We start from the raw sequence: 16,227 nt of genomic DNA, 5'->3' as shown, positions 1-16,227 counted from the left end.
TTGTCAGGCAAGTGCAGAATACTGTAAGGTACTGGTATAGAAATATTGCAGGCAACGGTCCACTCTTCCGACCCGTAACAAATCATTCCTTTCAAAATTTGTCTATCACTCGCGTCGAGTAGCTAAGACTGCAATAGAAAACCAACGGGGAACGTTTTTGAGGATAGTAACATAGTTAACAGCAAAAAAAAAATGCAAGCCTGCCGTGGTGAGATCTGAGGATATACAATGGTTATAGTGAAATACTGAGATGTATGAAAAAATGAGGTTCATAAACAATTTCCTGTTGAAAAATGCGCTTGTCCACAATTTACGGGCGTGGCTGCATTCCCTCGTTGAATACACGATTACGTGTGGTGACCACTTTTCCTCTAGGCAGCGCCAAATCTGTTCAACAAAATTTAGACTGGTTGAAGTTTTGCTAGTCTAATACAATGGTAGGACTAATAAAAAAGTTATCATGAAAGTGTTCCAGCCCGTGCCACTAAGAGCGACGGGCTTAATCATCATCATCATTTATTTACCCTTAAAGGCCCCAGGGGGCATTACATAAGGGGGGGGGGGGGGAGGCGAGCAGTAATGAAGTCACAAAGAACAAAGTTGGAACATAAACTTAGACACATGTAGACACAGCTGTGAACACTTCAAAAGAAAAACAAGCGAGTAAGTAGGTAAACAAATGAAAAAGAAAGAAAAAAAAGAAAAAAAGGAAAAGAAAAAGGGCCTTCAACAGGAATTATTTGGGGAATAAATCAATTAACATCTGTTAGTTTAGAATCCATTTAGAATCATTCCGTGTCCATTTAGAATCAGAAAAATTAGAAATAAAAAAAAAGAATTTTGCATAGAAGAAAGAAAAACAAGAAATAAAAATATAAAAATGTATTGACACTATGGGAACCGCAGCCATTGGAACGGCTGTTAAAAAGAAGAGCTGCTGTATGAGAAAGATAAATGATGATTTTTTTGCTTGGACGGCTGAGCCAATGAAGATTAAGAGGAATAACAACCATGACACGAGAAGCCCAGACTTCGGTGTGTTCACTACTGGTTGCCAGATGAGGAAGGGCTTTACAGGGATGGAGGCAAAGTGGCGGTACAGTTGTTTCCGATTATTGTGGCATTTGGGAATGATCGGAAGGTTGATCTGAAAAAAAAAATAGGAGAACGCTAGAGCTTCTCCTTTTCCCACTTCCCTTTTATTCCTTTTCTTTCTCATTTCTCACCGATTACCAATCCACCTCATAGCCCGAGTCACCTTGGGACGTTAAACTCCATTAAGCCAGCAATCACATTACCGATCACGGTCATCGATTACAATCTCAATTACGGATCACGGTTATCAATTACCGGTCACTATCTAAGTTACACTGCACGACATACTACGACACTACATACTCATACACATACGCATAATTTGTTTGAGTACAATGAAGCACCGAATCACCGCCTTTTCAGTCCGCGCAACTTCTGGCGCCTAATTAGCAGATTTATATTCTTTTTTTTTAATTACAGAACACCAGCCCTCCCACATACAGGTTACTAAGTCATACACACCACAATGCGTTCACCAGGTGCCCCTCTGACACGCTCGGGTTCGGACTCCAATGCCGGCTGATTACTTTTTCATTTGAAACTTCTGGGATTTTTTGACTGACACAGGACGACAGCCGACGCCGGGTTTTCAGCAGAATGATCTTCTCACGCTATCACGCAAAATTATTCTCTAAGAATATAATAAGTTCGCCCCCCCCTCCTCTTTGTGTCATGATTAGTGCTATGAATAATAGGTACTGGCTTTCGAATTATCTCGTTGCAAACTTGAACTGTGTGTTGCGAGTGGTCAAAATCCAGCAGGTTTAAATGCGCCAAAAGTTAGGGGACAGAGATACGAAGGCGGCATGCCTGTTTGACCGCTCGCCAACTTCTTCATTTGCTTTTGTTTACGTTCTTTTTGCGCAAAAAATACGCAATATTGATTGAACCCAAGGCCTGTACGGTTAGTGAAGCATCCAAATGAGAAATAAATACAGGAAGATGGTCGGCCTCTTTCTGGGCGACCAAGAGACAGAGAAATCATACCATAGCTGCTCTAGAGCAGGATTCTTTTTATGGAAAATGGAAAAAAAGGAAGCCCGGCACAGAGTTGTCTTTCTCTCTTTTTCCCCAGAAATACCTCGTACTTGGCAGAAGAGAAATTACTGGGTCAACAACATTGATCTCGTTAACCGAAGTAAGATGCTTTCTGTCTCTGTCATTTTTTTTATCCCACATACTCGCAGTTTCTGCTCTGTATCAAAAATAGCGCTGCGTAAAAAAGATCTGCGTAACGGTACATGGTCAATTGCGCAGCTCATAAAGCTGAAATGATCGCTAGTGGAGAGCCCAGACTCTGCTCTGGCCTCGCCGTAGCCTGTTGTAGAAGCGCGAGCAGTTGAGTGCCGGGAAAATGTTAACGGCAGGCTAGGCTCTGTAATTCACAGCAAGTCCTAGCGCAACCTTTCGCAGTACCAGTGCACTCAGTTCAGAGGTCACCACAGTTGGGTTTATCGCCGCCAACGTATGTGCGCGCGTTTTTTAAAGGAAATGCTAATTTGTTCCAGGAAGCGTTCGTTTATTAACGGAAGAAAAATTGTTCTCCAGACACTCAGAGGTACCCTGCACTCTCCAACTTTCTCCCGTGATAACGGGGGCATTATTGTGAATAGTGTATTAGACATACCTGCACATAAAACCCTTCGTTGCTCCTGAACTTATAATGTAAAAAAAAGAAAACAAAACAAGATACAGTGTTTGAAGATGTGCAATGAAAACGGTGCGATGAACGAGGACACAAGTATAACAGATACGACGGGACCAGCACCAACTGAACCAACTAGCCCAAGCAAGACTTTTCTTCTATATTAGGCCCTTTCATTATGCATCGAAGTTTCCGCATCGATCCTGCCATTTCGTGTTAGCCTGATCGCCGTCTCAACCTGTCAGTCTCGAGTGATGTCGTATTGATTGAGAAAAAAAACTAGTGCCATTAGGAGTACAGTCTATCTCCGGCGTTTTGGAGCCATCTTTAGGACACGGGAGGCGGGTATGCAAAATACTCAAGTCCGAGACGCCGTTTTCATTACATATTCAAGCACGAAGCAGCTATATTTCAGCCCATTTTCGAAACTTAGTACGTCATCTCACACTCTGTCGACCTCTACTACGTTTTATTCGGTAAATAGTACCAGTGTCACGAAGCGAAAAAAGCTGGTTTTTTCCGCACGCGTCTAGCTAGAGGGCTGCGTACCAATCCGCCGCCTCCCTCGATACATCGTGCTTCCCCAACCACCTCCATTCTCGAGAAGCGCCACCCAACATTGTGGAACTTCTCATTACCGACCGTCGTAATCATCTGTCAATTTTTTTGGTGCCCTTAAGTTACGACCCACTGTTATTGAGATGTACGTAGCTTTAAATAATTATCTTTCAACCATAAAATGATTGCAGAGTTATTTCTCATTGATTATCACAACCAATACAAAAAAGCATGGAAGAATTCTCCTATGCATTTGTTGGTTCTGTTGATTGTTAGCCCCCTTCATATGTCTGTCATAACAAACCCCTCATTCTCCTTACCCTCGTCCTCTCATATCACTGAAAGTTCCTCACTGTTTCCTGACACACATTAGGCACATTTAATCCTCCAGCATCCGTCTTATTTGCGCACTTATGATACTTTTTTATGTTTTTTAACGCCATGCTTTGGTAGGTTTCACCACGTTCGAGCCCAGCAATCGAAGCCTCGTAATAAAATTATCGTCAAAAATTAATTACAGCGGTTTGATGGATTCAGCGCAGCCACACATTACGATTAGTAGCATGAACAGAAAGTAGCGTGAGCATCAAAAACCCGATCAAAGTTATTGTTTTTCCTCTTCGAAATGAACGAGAGTTTACGTGGCAAAACAGAGCTGCCAGTGTCCAGGAAGAAAAGATGTGTGTTGGGAGCCTAACTGCGTTCTCAAGACTACGCGCTACTGCAATGAACAAGCACAGAAAATTTTGTTGTCGTTACATGCTGCACAGCAGCGCGATTTTCTTCCTTGCTCCAGTAATGAGAGCAGAACAGATAACTAGAGAAGAGTGTGAAGTGCAATATGCCTATCTCACACGCGGCCAGAAGAGACTGACCTTACTATCAAGAGGCTGAGACGGCGGACACGAAATGAAATCAAGTAAAAAGAGAAATCCCCGGAAAGAAAGACGCCTCAACAAACAGTAAAAAAAAAAGCGCGTGGGAGAACGAGGGGACAGAGGTACATTCAGCAGAGGACGCCACGCAGTCCATCCGTCGCACGCACTCCTCCGCGGGGTTACAGCATCAGGTTTCAAGTGTTGATACTCTCCAGCGTGCCCGCCCGCAATCAGAGCGCGGAGCAAAAACGCAGCTCTCTTCTGACTCGGTCGCCACTCGCTCGCTTCTCGCTGCTAGCATTCCTCGAAGCGCATTCCTTGCAGTTGGAGAGCTACCGGATACGCAACTCCTGCCAGAGGCTGGATTTGCTTGGAAGGGAAGAAAAACTTCCACGGCGTGCGGTCCTGATAGTTTGGTCACGACAGCAGTAAGGATGGCTAATGTATGGACGCCGGACAGTTAGTAGTTCCGGAGGTGCGCTGTTCTAGTGTGGGTATCAAGCAGGCCTTATAGACGAAGAACCCAAGGTAGCGGAGACATCGCTTGGAAACGGACGGCCACACAATATGAAGAACAGTACCGACGCAACCTCGACCTTCAGGTCATTCGAGGCCGTGTATGTGTTTGTGGCGGTGTTGTACGTCTTGGCAGCGGCGAACCTGTACCTGACCCTCACCCGGGACTCGTCTTGCACCGGCCAACGAATTGAAGCCTGTGCTTCAGTGCCCCAGCCTCCTCTTCCCGCCGCTGTCCACGTGTCCATAGGCTCCCGCGGCGATGTCGGTACGGCCGAGCCACGAGCCAGGCGTAGCCCGACAGTGGCGGCCCATCGGACTATCCGAGCAGCCGAGGAGCCCGTGTACGCGAGGATGTCGTCCAAGGCGGCCGCTACACCCAACGTGGAGTTCTTTCCTCGCAACGACATGAACAGTCCCGACGGCAACACCATGCTGGTCAGCTCTTACGCTAGGATACCGGTCAGTGATGCGCTCATTTTTGTTTTACTCTTTGTGCATTTACTCTAGAAATTGAGTTGTTGTTGTTGCCTTGGTGGCATGCCGCCAAAGGAAGGTGGGAGCAGCAACGAAGAAACAAAAGTAGGTTTGAGCAGCAATGATGACAAACGTTAGCTATGCTGAAAAACAAAAAGAAAAAAAAAAACACGGAAACGTTGCAGAATTGAGAATGCCGGGGACCATCTTAGCACTAACACCAAAGCTGCCCGTGAGATATGAACAGTAAATGCTTAACAGCTTACGTGCAACGGAAAAGGTAATTTGTCGTTTCACTTTCTCTGTGCGCGTAGCAATCCGGTATATTCCTGACAGGCAGACAGGAAGGCACTCTATGAATTTTGCCTCAGTCATTTGGTTCAGTCAGCTATAGACTCAACATTTCTCCCATTGTAATTTGCCCAGGAATTATACTTCGAAGTCGCTGCTTTACCACACAAGCCTGGAAGTGTTTCATGTATTGTTGCACAGAGTATTCATACGTGGAAGCGTTCACCATTCTCGAATGGACTGGGGCGTAAAAATCGTCTCATTCGTCACACTACACAAAAACGCCGATCGATGTCTTGAAAATTGTGCCCTGCTAGCATCGAAGACACTTCATTGGAAACGCAGCTTATTTTTCGACGCACTGTTGACTTTGTCGTTAAGAACGTCTGTTGCCATTACGACGTAAATAAGGCCGCATAAAAAAAGCTTATACAGGTGAATTGGTGACGCAATAGGGGCACAAAAGACTGTGCCGGCGTGTTGCAGCTTAATGATATGGCGTCTTTCAGAGCAGCGTGCACAAAAAAAAAAAAAAAAACAAACAGTTGACTCCATTCTCTCAGTCCACGAACTATGCAAGCCTCCAGGATGTTGGTGGTAACACAGATGCCCGTGATCGATGGTACCTGCAACACCGGCTCGTGATAATCGCCTTCATTCTTGTGCTACGTGCAGCAGTAGTCGGGCTGCGGTGACAAGTAGTCAGCACATCCATCTTTTCTGCGGAAGCGCTAGGGAACATTTTAAAGGAAATGCTTTTTTCGTACTAATATTTTTTTTTTTATTTAGGCAGCGATGTCGTGAGAGTGCTCGCGTATATAGAAGGGCAAGCGGGACGACGTGCAGCCACTTGTCATCGTTTAGTATTAAGCGACGACTCGTTTTGCATGAATGCGGGGTCCTGTATTTGGACTCGCAGTGTATGATATAATATTGACGCACTCGTGGCTCACTGCCGCTTCCAGGCACATGGTGCGCAGACGCAACCTCGCCCTTAACGTATGTGGGCATTAACGCTCTTTTCGGTATATTGGAGCTCTGTACCTCGAATACCGCCGTAAACACGGGACAGGGTTGATTGGAGAGACATGGGAGAGACTTTTGCCCTGCGGTGGGCGTAGTCAGGCTGATGATGATGATGATGACACAGGTTTATTACATATGCTCACATACGCAGTGAACAGAACGAGCCCCATAATGACGACTCACATACCTACGAATTCCCGATACCGATATTAAGTATCGGCATCTAATTTATCGCGATTCATTTTTCTCCTTTTCACTTAAAGCAATTTTCGATTTTTTTTTGTGCCGGTAGAAACGAAGTCATCGCAGAGAAAGACAAGTGGCTATGGCGTTCGGCTTCTCAGAATAAGGACGCGGGTTCGATTCCGTGTTCTCGGTGGACGTTAAAAAATTCCATGTAGTTGAAATTAATCTCTAGGCTAGAGCGTGCCTCTAATCAACTGTGTTACTATGACACATTTAATCAATCAATCAATCAATCAATCAATCAATCAATCAATCAATCAATCAATCAATCAATCAATCAATCAATCAATCAATCAATCAATCAATCAATCAATCAATCAATCGGTCAGTCAGTCAGTCAGTCAATCAATCAATTTCAATTAATATGCTTCAGATAATTATATGTGGACTGCATGTTGAAAGTGCTGAGACGAATATCATGCTAAGACCTCCCGAAAGCAAGCAAAAAACGTAAGTAAATCTAAGCTAATAATATCTATAAACCTAAATCTATAAATCTATAATAAATAAATATAATAATATAGATATATTAATATAATAATATAAAAATAATGATATATTAATATAAATCTATAAATCTCTTCTAATCATATTTCCTCTCTATAGCTAATGTTCATATGCTGAAGTAAAAATTTGCAGAAAGAGCAAAATTGGCGAGTAAAAAAAATTCACGGAATTTGTCAATTCGGCAAAATTATTGACCTTTTTTCTCTCCTGAGACAGAATTGCCCCTCCAATAGCCCGTTACAAAAATTCCCACCATGTTTGTTTCTTTGGCAAATTATTTTACCTTTTTTTGTTCTTCTTCTGAGATGGATTTCCCTCTACCATTCCGCAATGCAGGTGCCAGTTCTGGAAGAATTCTGCTTCACTTCAAAGGAGTACTGCGGTCCTGGAGAGCAAGGGCATCCGGGGAAACCTGGTGACGTATTGATTACATGTTTTAGACAGCGAAAAGTCAAGGAATCGCTGCGAGAAACCTTGGTAACTATGAGGTGAGGGCAAGGACATGATGGAGGCAAGGTAATCGTATTAGCAGCCTGCGCAGAGAGACACGTCACTACTCAAAAATAGGGCTTAAGCGAGAGCAGGCTTCATGGTTATACAAAGTCAAGGGTCACAAGCACAGTCTTTGTCAAAAGTAACCACCTAGGCTTCATGGTTTGCTTCTCATTCGTATGACAGAGTCCGCACTGCTTCCCTAAAGATTAAAAAGTTCTTTGCAGGTGAGAACAGGGGTTCTCCTTACCATACAGAGATTTAGAGCTTGAGGGCTGGCATCATAGCTCTAATATACGACTGAGAAGAAAAAACGTGCAGCCTGGTTACTTTTGACAAAGACTGTACATCACAGCACACGGAGGAGTGCGCTGGCTGTAACAGAAAGCAAAGAAACGCGATCACATCTGCAAGTATCAGAGCCATGTGTCAAAAAACATGGATTACGATATTTTTTAACTTTGTACTTCGGTCACAGATTAACGTTATCGCGTATGTCTCGAAGACATAATCATTGGCACTAAGGACATTTTGGACAAATGGATGATTCGGCTCTTCAACTCTGCTCTGTTTTTTTTTGGTAATAGAGAAGCAGCGTAACGACTGTCTGCCTCGGTTTTTTTTTTTTGGAAACCTGTCGTGTTTGGTGGCTTGACAATGACAGCGATATTGAGTTCCCTTTTACACAATAAGGGCCGGATGATGGTGCACGTTTCTCGAGATCAAGAACGTGCTTGTGCTGAATAGATAGATAGGATAGTTAGCTCTTAATTATACCTAATTAGATGATTAAGGTGCCCCGCCGGAGCTCAGGGATTACCCGAGAAATAGAAAGATTTATTAGGGTCCATCGTGGCGTTCGGAATACTTGCCAACGCACCTACTATTCCTGTCCACTAGCCGTGTCACGTCTGACAAAACAAAGGAGCAAATACTTTATGTAGCAGATGTGACGGCAAAGTGGGAGCCTCCTCTGCCTGCAAGAAGCCTAATCTGACAGTTGCATCTACAGTCTCGCCGACGTATGCTTTTGTGAACCGACGAAAAACAGGTACAAGAACCACAGCAGGACTGAGTGACCGTGGCAATGGGTGCATGATTTCGTATACATCTTGATGCTGCTGACGGTCCGCTCTCTCGAATGCAGGCATTCCGGGCTATCCCGGGGAGAAAGGTGACATGGGATTGCGGGGACTGCCGGGATTGCCAGGAATCCCTGGACCCGTCGGGCCCGTCGGGCCACCGGGACTGAAAGGAGACAAAGGTGAGTTTTCTCAACGGAACAGTAACGCGGGTAAGAGGAATAGCCTCCGCCACCCCTCCGAGCACACTGGTCGTCAGGTACTGACGGCTTTCCAGCATGTCGGTCGTGAGGAAGGGACACCTCTTCCAGTACAGTGCTTAGGAGGAGCCGACTTTTCATCTAGAACTTTGGTCACTATTCAGCGACGCCTTTTCTGGCACGTAGGTCAGGAGCCAATCATACCACTCCCAGCATACTGGCCGTGAGTCAATAAAACCACATTCAGCACATGGGCCGGTTACTGATCTGTTGTTTTCACCGCGTATCAACGCTATAGCTTTGAAGGCGCCGCCGCGATGGCTCAGTGGTTATGGTGCTCGGCTGCTGACCCGAAAGACGCGGGTTCGATCCCGGCCGCGGCGGTTGAATTTATTTGGAGGAGAAATTCTAGAGGCCCGTGTACTGTGCGATGTCAGCGCACGCTAAAGAACCCCAGGTGGTCGAAATTTCCGGAACCCTTCACTACGGCGTCTCTCATAGCCTGAGTCGCTTTTGGACGTTAAACCTCATAAACCAAACCAGCTTTGAAGGACCCGTTACCCAGAAAATCCAGCGTCAGCTTTGTCGGCGGTGTGAGCGAAAAATAGGGTGGTGTAGGATGGCCCATGTGGCTACCCCCCAAAGAAGCAGCCTAGGTACGCCACCTAGGTCACGTAATCTTGTATGGTCATCACAACCGGCCCACCGGGTGGACGCTGTGAGCGAAAAGTCACGGGCATAGCTCTTGTAGGTGGTAGCTGCAGCCGACATGGCCGGTCACAGATTTGTCGCAGGGTTGTGCGACACCCCGTGACATGGACATTTATGGTGGCGCTGTCAACTCGGGCTTCTCAAATCAGATGGGAGGATGAGCGGAATGGAACCCTCCAGCACCCTTGCATTCTGAGTCGTACATGCTTCCCCTGGGCCTCTATGAACGTAAAGCAGAGAATGACCTTCTGCATATATGGGCGTTAACCCATTACGCTATCGCGTCGTACCCTTAAGGCAGAGCTGAAGTCCCTCCTCCAATTTTTTTTTACCTGCTATGCTTCTGATGGTTGAGCGCATGGTTTGCGTGAATCGCGGCGCGAGTTGTTCGATATCGACTGAGCTTCAGCATCATAAAGAAAATAGAAGAGAAATTGAGGAAAAAGCTCAGAATGAAGCAAGGAAGACAGAGTCAGACTATGGTTGCATGCTTTGCTATGTAACCATTTTCCGGCTAGAAGCTTTTTATCTGCAATACGCAAGGTGTAACTTGTGAACATAGTATGTGTAAAAAGGTTTATGGTTTATAGTGTTTAGCGTACCAAAGAGACTCAGGCTATGAGGGACGCGGTAGTGGAGGGCTCCGGAAATTTCGACCGCCAGGGGTTCTTTAACGTGCACTGACATCGCACAGTACACGGGCCTCTAGAATTTCGCCTCCATCGCAATGCGACCGCTGCGACCGGTATCGCTGTAATTGAAACTATAGTTCTGAAAAAAAAAAAAAAAACATGAGCACTCTGTTTTCGACACACTCAAATTAAATAGGTAGAGATAAGAGAAGAGGATGAAAAAAAGAAGAAAACAAGAAGTCTGAAAGATTGAAAAACAAGCAAATAAACAATTTTGTTACATTTAACAAGACAGAGGAACTACAGTAGGATACAAGTAAAGAAATAAGCGGCAAAGGCCCCTCAAGGAGGCCCTCCGGCTAACGGCGTCGACCGATTGTCACGACGCCACGATTAATAAAATTTCACCTGGGCACTACTTGTAGTTACCCGCGATTTCACATTACACTCAGGGACAACTTTTTGTGGCAGTGCAGCTGTGGCTAGAAAGGAGAGAGAAGGAGACGGTGCTTTGTCGTCGTGGAATGGGTTCCTTAGCACTAGCGACTCTGTGCCAGCTCTCCAACTTCTTCCCTTCCGCACCTACAGCCCGAACAGCGAACAACCTGCTCCCCACGACGTGGTGAAAAAGAACCGTCTCCTTTTATTGCGTAAGCAATACTGCGCCAGGTTTCGAGCGGTGCTCCCGGTGGTGGCCACGGTGGACCTTCGGCAGCAGCGAGGTCAAACAGATGAAGCACCAGTGCCATAGCAACCGTTTCAGCCGCGCTCCACTAGGCGGCAGGACCATCGCTGCGCCGCCGCCGCTGCTTGCTTACACAACTTGCCCGGTTTAACCAGAGCTAAACCTCAGCTATTTTTTTTTCTGCCTACCCTCTGCTACATTACAACCACGGCGTCATGAGAACCTTTCGACGGCATTGGCTGAATGGCTTCCATTGAAGGGCCGCTGCCTTTTTGACTTGTAATCAGTATAGGTTGGATGATGCGAGCCGAAGAAAATGAAGAGCAGTTCGACAGCACGATAGTTGCAGGACTCTTCGTTACACAATAGTAGTACCAAGCCCTTGTTATTGCGAGTCAGCTGCCCTAGTATTCATCGCAGGGGGAATTATCTTACATTACTTTCGGTCGACTCAACGCACCGGATCGTGGGCAAGGTAGTCATGGGACTAGAGGGACGCACTTGAGTCAAGAATGCAGGATTTTGGCGCGCGGGCATATGACAGCTTCGTGTCTGATATGGTCAATAACTTTGTTTGCAGGAAGCACCCCCTCAAAAGATCGAAAGCTCAGAGGAAAGAAAGGACTGACCCATCTTTGCACGCAGGCCGAGCGCGTTTGGCTTTTAAAAACACTAATCTCGAGTGATGTACTAAAATGAAGGGGTACATATATGACCTGCACAGCGCCTAACTGTCGTCTATGCAATTTACTATCACCCTATCATTGTACTATTACTCTATCACTATGCCCCGTGCACTTTCTCTCACAAATTGTCGCCACACAAGGGAACGATACGAGGCGTACTCAGGCGTTCTCAACTGAGCACCCGATCAGTTACGATTACAAACTTTCTTTTCCTTTGTATGCTTTCCATTTCATAACCATTTAGGCAGTCGCAGCTCTATAAGTATCTCATAAGAATCCCGCTAATTGTTTTTTGCGCCTGACGATGCTCGACCTCAACAGAGGCGCATCACACATGGATGCAGTCCATTAGGAAGATCAGCTGCGCGACGCTTTGATTGTGTGACAAATCATAAATCCAGCCTACGAGATGAGATGTGCGTGGTGCTACATGACGTAATGCGACCACAAGACGCCAAGTACGTTTGTTTCAACGGCGGACCGCGGAGCATCTATAGAATAATAAAGACGGGAAGTCCGGCAACCACCGCTCTTTGATCTTTGGCCAGTGCACGGATATTGCAATGTTCAGCCACCCATTGTGAAACTTGGATGCCTATTTTCTTGTATTCTCGTTGATGTTACGTCACGTGCATCCACCCGTTCATAAACATAACTCGCGCACTACTAATTTATTTTTTTTTTCAGAACAAGACAAAACACTTCAGTGATAAACAGCCAAACGAGCATTCTGCCGTGAGCTGCGATACCGAACAGGGGCAAATAATAATACGGTCCGAACGACCCGTTCCCATGATTTGTTACACGAAGCAAGTCTTTTACATAGTCGTGAATCTGCACATGACTGGACAGTTTTCACCGACTCTAAAGCAGCCCTTCAAGGCCTGCAAACTGCACTACGCCGTGGGTCACACGAACAACTCGTTGCCGAAATCCGCAAGCTCTACCATGACGCCACATTGAAAGGACATAACATAATTTTCCAGTGGCTGCCGGGCCACTGCGACATTCATGACAATCACCAGGCTGACGAAGCTGCCCGTTCTGCCCACAATGACGGAATCCCCGTTAATATCCCCGTAACGAGAGCTGACGCAGCGTGTGGGCTTCGTTCCTTGAGGCTGGAGCTCACACTTTCAGCGTGGAACTCTGGTGAGTTGTGCAACCGTCGCCTCAGGACTTTGGACCCTGGACTGCGCCTCCGTCTTCCGTGTAATTAATAAGAACGGTAAACTGGGCTAGTTGGTAGGAATGCATACTGAAAACTGCGCAAAAAAAAAAAAAACGAAGACACAGAACGAGAAGGCACGACACGGGCGCAGACTATCAACTGAATTTTTATTCACATGAAGAGGCCTATATACGTATCTTCTACCCACAGTGAGACAAGCACAAAAAAACACAACAATCGCGAAAATCAACCCGAAACACAATCACACACTATCCCTATATGTAGCGCGTCGTGAAGCAACACAACTGTGTCGTCTATGGCTCGGTGTTGCCTTCACGAATAAGTATGCTTTCCGGATCGCGATGGCCGACAGCCCTTCTTGTGTGAACTGCGCCTGTGATGAGACAATCACCCATATCTTGTGTGAGTGCCCTGCCTTTGCAGCCGAAAGACATAAGCTGCGATGTGCTCTGGACCGCCTGGACCCTCGCCCTTTCACAGAGGCCAAGATCCTCGGTCCGTGGCCACAACAGTCAACTGCCATCAAGGCTTACAAGGCACTCTTTCGCTTTTTGAGAGAGACTGCCTTGATTGACAGACTGTGATTATTTCCCTTTACTTCTCTCTTTCCTCTTTAATTCCCCTCATTCCCTTCCCCTGTGCAGGGTAGCCAACCGGAATCCTTTCTGGTTAACATCCCTGCCTTTCCCTCTCTCTCTTGAAAACATTAATCTGCCGACTTTAATAGCGAGCGCATGCAGAAGTAGTGTGCAATCGTGTTCCGTGTCCATCCATTCGCCTTCGCGTAATCAGAGTTGCTGTTGTGAGAAGTTCTCGTAAAAAAACGCAAAGCTCACAACTCGCAAGTCGAAGGTAACGTCCGGTCGTGCAGTGAGACCGCCGATGTGTTCGCGCTCTACAGACCTTAGCGTCAGCAAGGCTAAGTCCCGCTCAGTGGCGTCATTTCCGGTTACTTTCCAGGTGTCGGCTGCTTACTTCGACGAAGACTCATTTTTTTTCAGAGGCCTCCCCTCTTAGGTTATTACCCAGGTCTTACCCCCAAAGGTAGTACCTAGAATGAACTTCCGTGGCGACTAAAGCAACAAAAGGAAATGACGCCCAGAAGGAGACGATGACAAAAAATGAAGCTCTGAGGGAGTATTATAACAACAACAACAACAACAACAACAACAACAACAACAACAACAACAACAACAACAACAACAACAACAACAACAACAACAACAACAACAACAACAACAACAACAACAACAACAACAACAACAACAACAACAACAACAACAACAACAACAACAACAACAACAACAACAAACGGCTCTCCGGCCCACACTGGGCGCTTCTATAAGGCGCACGTGCTGAGTATTGCGTATGTGCGTCCCCTGCGCAGCATCAAGTGCTTTTCCGTGTCTCGGACTCACGGTGCGAGCTGCGTCTGATCGTTGGGGGACTACAGGCAGCCACGCTGCCCGAATGGGAACGGCCTTATCGGCTGCTCGAATGGCCTTCGATGCACAACGCGCTCTCGGCGGCGTCCAGTTTCCATCCTGCGCCGCTGGCCCCGATGTACTCTACGTGACGCGCCGCGCTGCTGTTTCGTGGCGGCCCATTTAAAGGAAAGGAGAGGGGGAAGTTAATGCGGGCAGACCACGCATGCCGGATAGCGTCGGCCTCCGGCGGAAGCCGCCAGGGTCCACAGGGAACCCCCAATGACGAGCCAGTTTCGCCCGCATGTACCGTATTGACAGCATTCTAGTGGGCTCCCTTCGAGAATGCGAGTTCATTATCGCCTGCCAGGTCGAACAGGCAGCGCTCGTAATCATTATTTTGTGGGATTAATATTCTCTGGTTCCGGCACTCGAAAGGCCTCCGAACGAAAGTATCCCGAAAAGCCGGAAGATGCCGGCCTTCAGCGTTTTCTGATATTTTTGTTTTGATGTCAACATCATTTGCGACTGGATACACGGAAGTTCCCGTTCGCGACAACCAATGGTGTTGACGGCGCTTACCTGGGCTATCATGAAATAAAGTAAGTGATAAGAAAGTCAAAAAAAAAAAGTCAGAACTTCTGCAACGCTCTCTGATGAACACGCCAAAAAGAGTACGCTGCGGTCATTTTAGCAAACACAGTCACGTACAGGGTCCGTCAAAAGTTCCAAGGCCAGAGGGTTTGCTTTTGAGCAGCATAGTTGGGCTATTGAGATACCCTCGAAGCTAAAAATATCTGTAGAGAATAGAAGAAGGATCGTTCTACCATCTGAGAACCTCAATAGCTCTATCGGAATATTAAGTGCCAGGATATACCGATGAAAAGCGGACCATGTGGCCTGGGAACTTTTGGCGGACCCTGTACGTATATTGGATTCGTCATACACTTGCCGCCTTACAAGTAAGAAATGATGCGCAGACATTGGGGCACGCGACGCTTATAATTGCTTTAACACAAGGATTCGCCTCCCGACTCGATGTTGAAGAGGATGCTTTAGCGTCGTGGCGTTGGTGATGGAAGCACGGAGGTATGGATTTCTCTGTGTACCGTAGCCCGCATGGGCTGCTGCTCCCGGAGCCTATCCCCTCACGAAGCTGAATTCCTCCCGAAATCACATTTCGGGCCCGCGGGGCACGCAGTACACTCGGGGGTTCTGATGCCGGCCGCGGCTATCGCGAAGAACGAGACCGGCAGGATTGTTTCCCGTTCCGATGGAGCCCAGTGCCTCCTGCTTTTTTTTTTGTTGAAATATTCATTCCAGCGTAATGCCAAGAAGACATACAAGAAAAGGAAAAGAACAAGGCAGGAAAACAAAAACTGGAGTTGGGAACTAGGGGAGCATTTTTCCCATAACGTAGGTTCTGGAGCCCGTGTCCCGGACAGAAGATAAAATCTTGCCTGCCGTAAGAGTATTATGAAGCTATCGAAAATAGAATAAAAGAAAAGAGAAATTCTTGGGACGTGAACCTAAAGAGATGAAAGTGATAAAGTAACTGCCACGGGGCATATGGGAAAGGAAAGCTGAACTCGGAGTGCCTCAGGAGGTTTCGTATTGGTGCAAAGATGGGTTTTTAGACCAGACCTGTTTTGCTTTGAGTTCTACGTCAGCGCACCTTCGCAGAACATAACCATACAGCGGTATCTCTAAGAAGCAGCAAAGAAATTTCAAGTGAAGAGAGTTTTCTCACGGGGTGCAGCATGGCGAGAAATCTGCGGGAGCGAGGTGGTTTGTCCATGCGGACATCGCCCGCTCGTGGTTGGGTGATATCTCGGTTGCATGCGGGAACGACTGCCGCTTCAAGCGTGTTCTTGGGGTCCCCCA

At 46.6% G+C, this 16,227-nt stretch overlaps 1 protein-coding gene across 1 annotated transcript in view; it reads left to right on the top strand.

The window, feature by feature from the left end:
- The first annotated feature begins 4,215 nt into the window (after nt 1–4,215).
- Nucleotides 4,216–16,227, top strand: part of LOC149364049 (uncharacterized) — a 39,742-nt gene continuing 27,730 nt past the window's right edge. The window contains exons 1-3 of the mRNA XM_089574031.1: nt 4,216–5,154; nt 7,576–7,654; nt 8,879–8,995. Coding sequence (XP_089430157.1) covers nt 4,744–5,154; nt 7,576–7,654; nt 8,879–8,995 — 607 coding nt within the window. The 5' untranslated portion in view covers nt 4,216–4,743. The remainder of the gene's footprint in view (nt 5,155–7,575; nt 7,655–8,878; nt 8,996–16,227) is intronic.

Source organism: Amblyomma mixtum, chromosome 2 (genome assembly GCF_055824585.1).
Source record: "Amblyomma mixtum isolate Tamu chromosome 2, ASM5582458v1, whole genome shotgun sequence".
NCBI lineage: Eukaryota > Metazoa > Arthropoda > Arachnida > Ixodida > Ixodidae > Amblyomma > Amblyomma mixtum.
The sequence above is the reverse complement of the archived record's forward strand: the minus strand, read 5'-3'. Positions and strand labels throughout refer to the sequence as shown.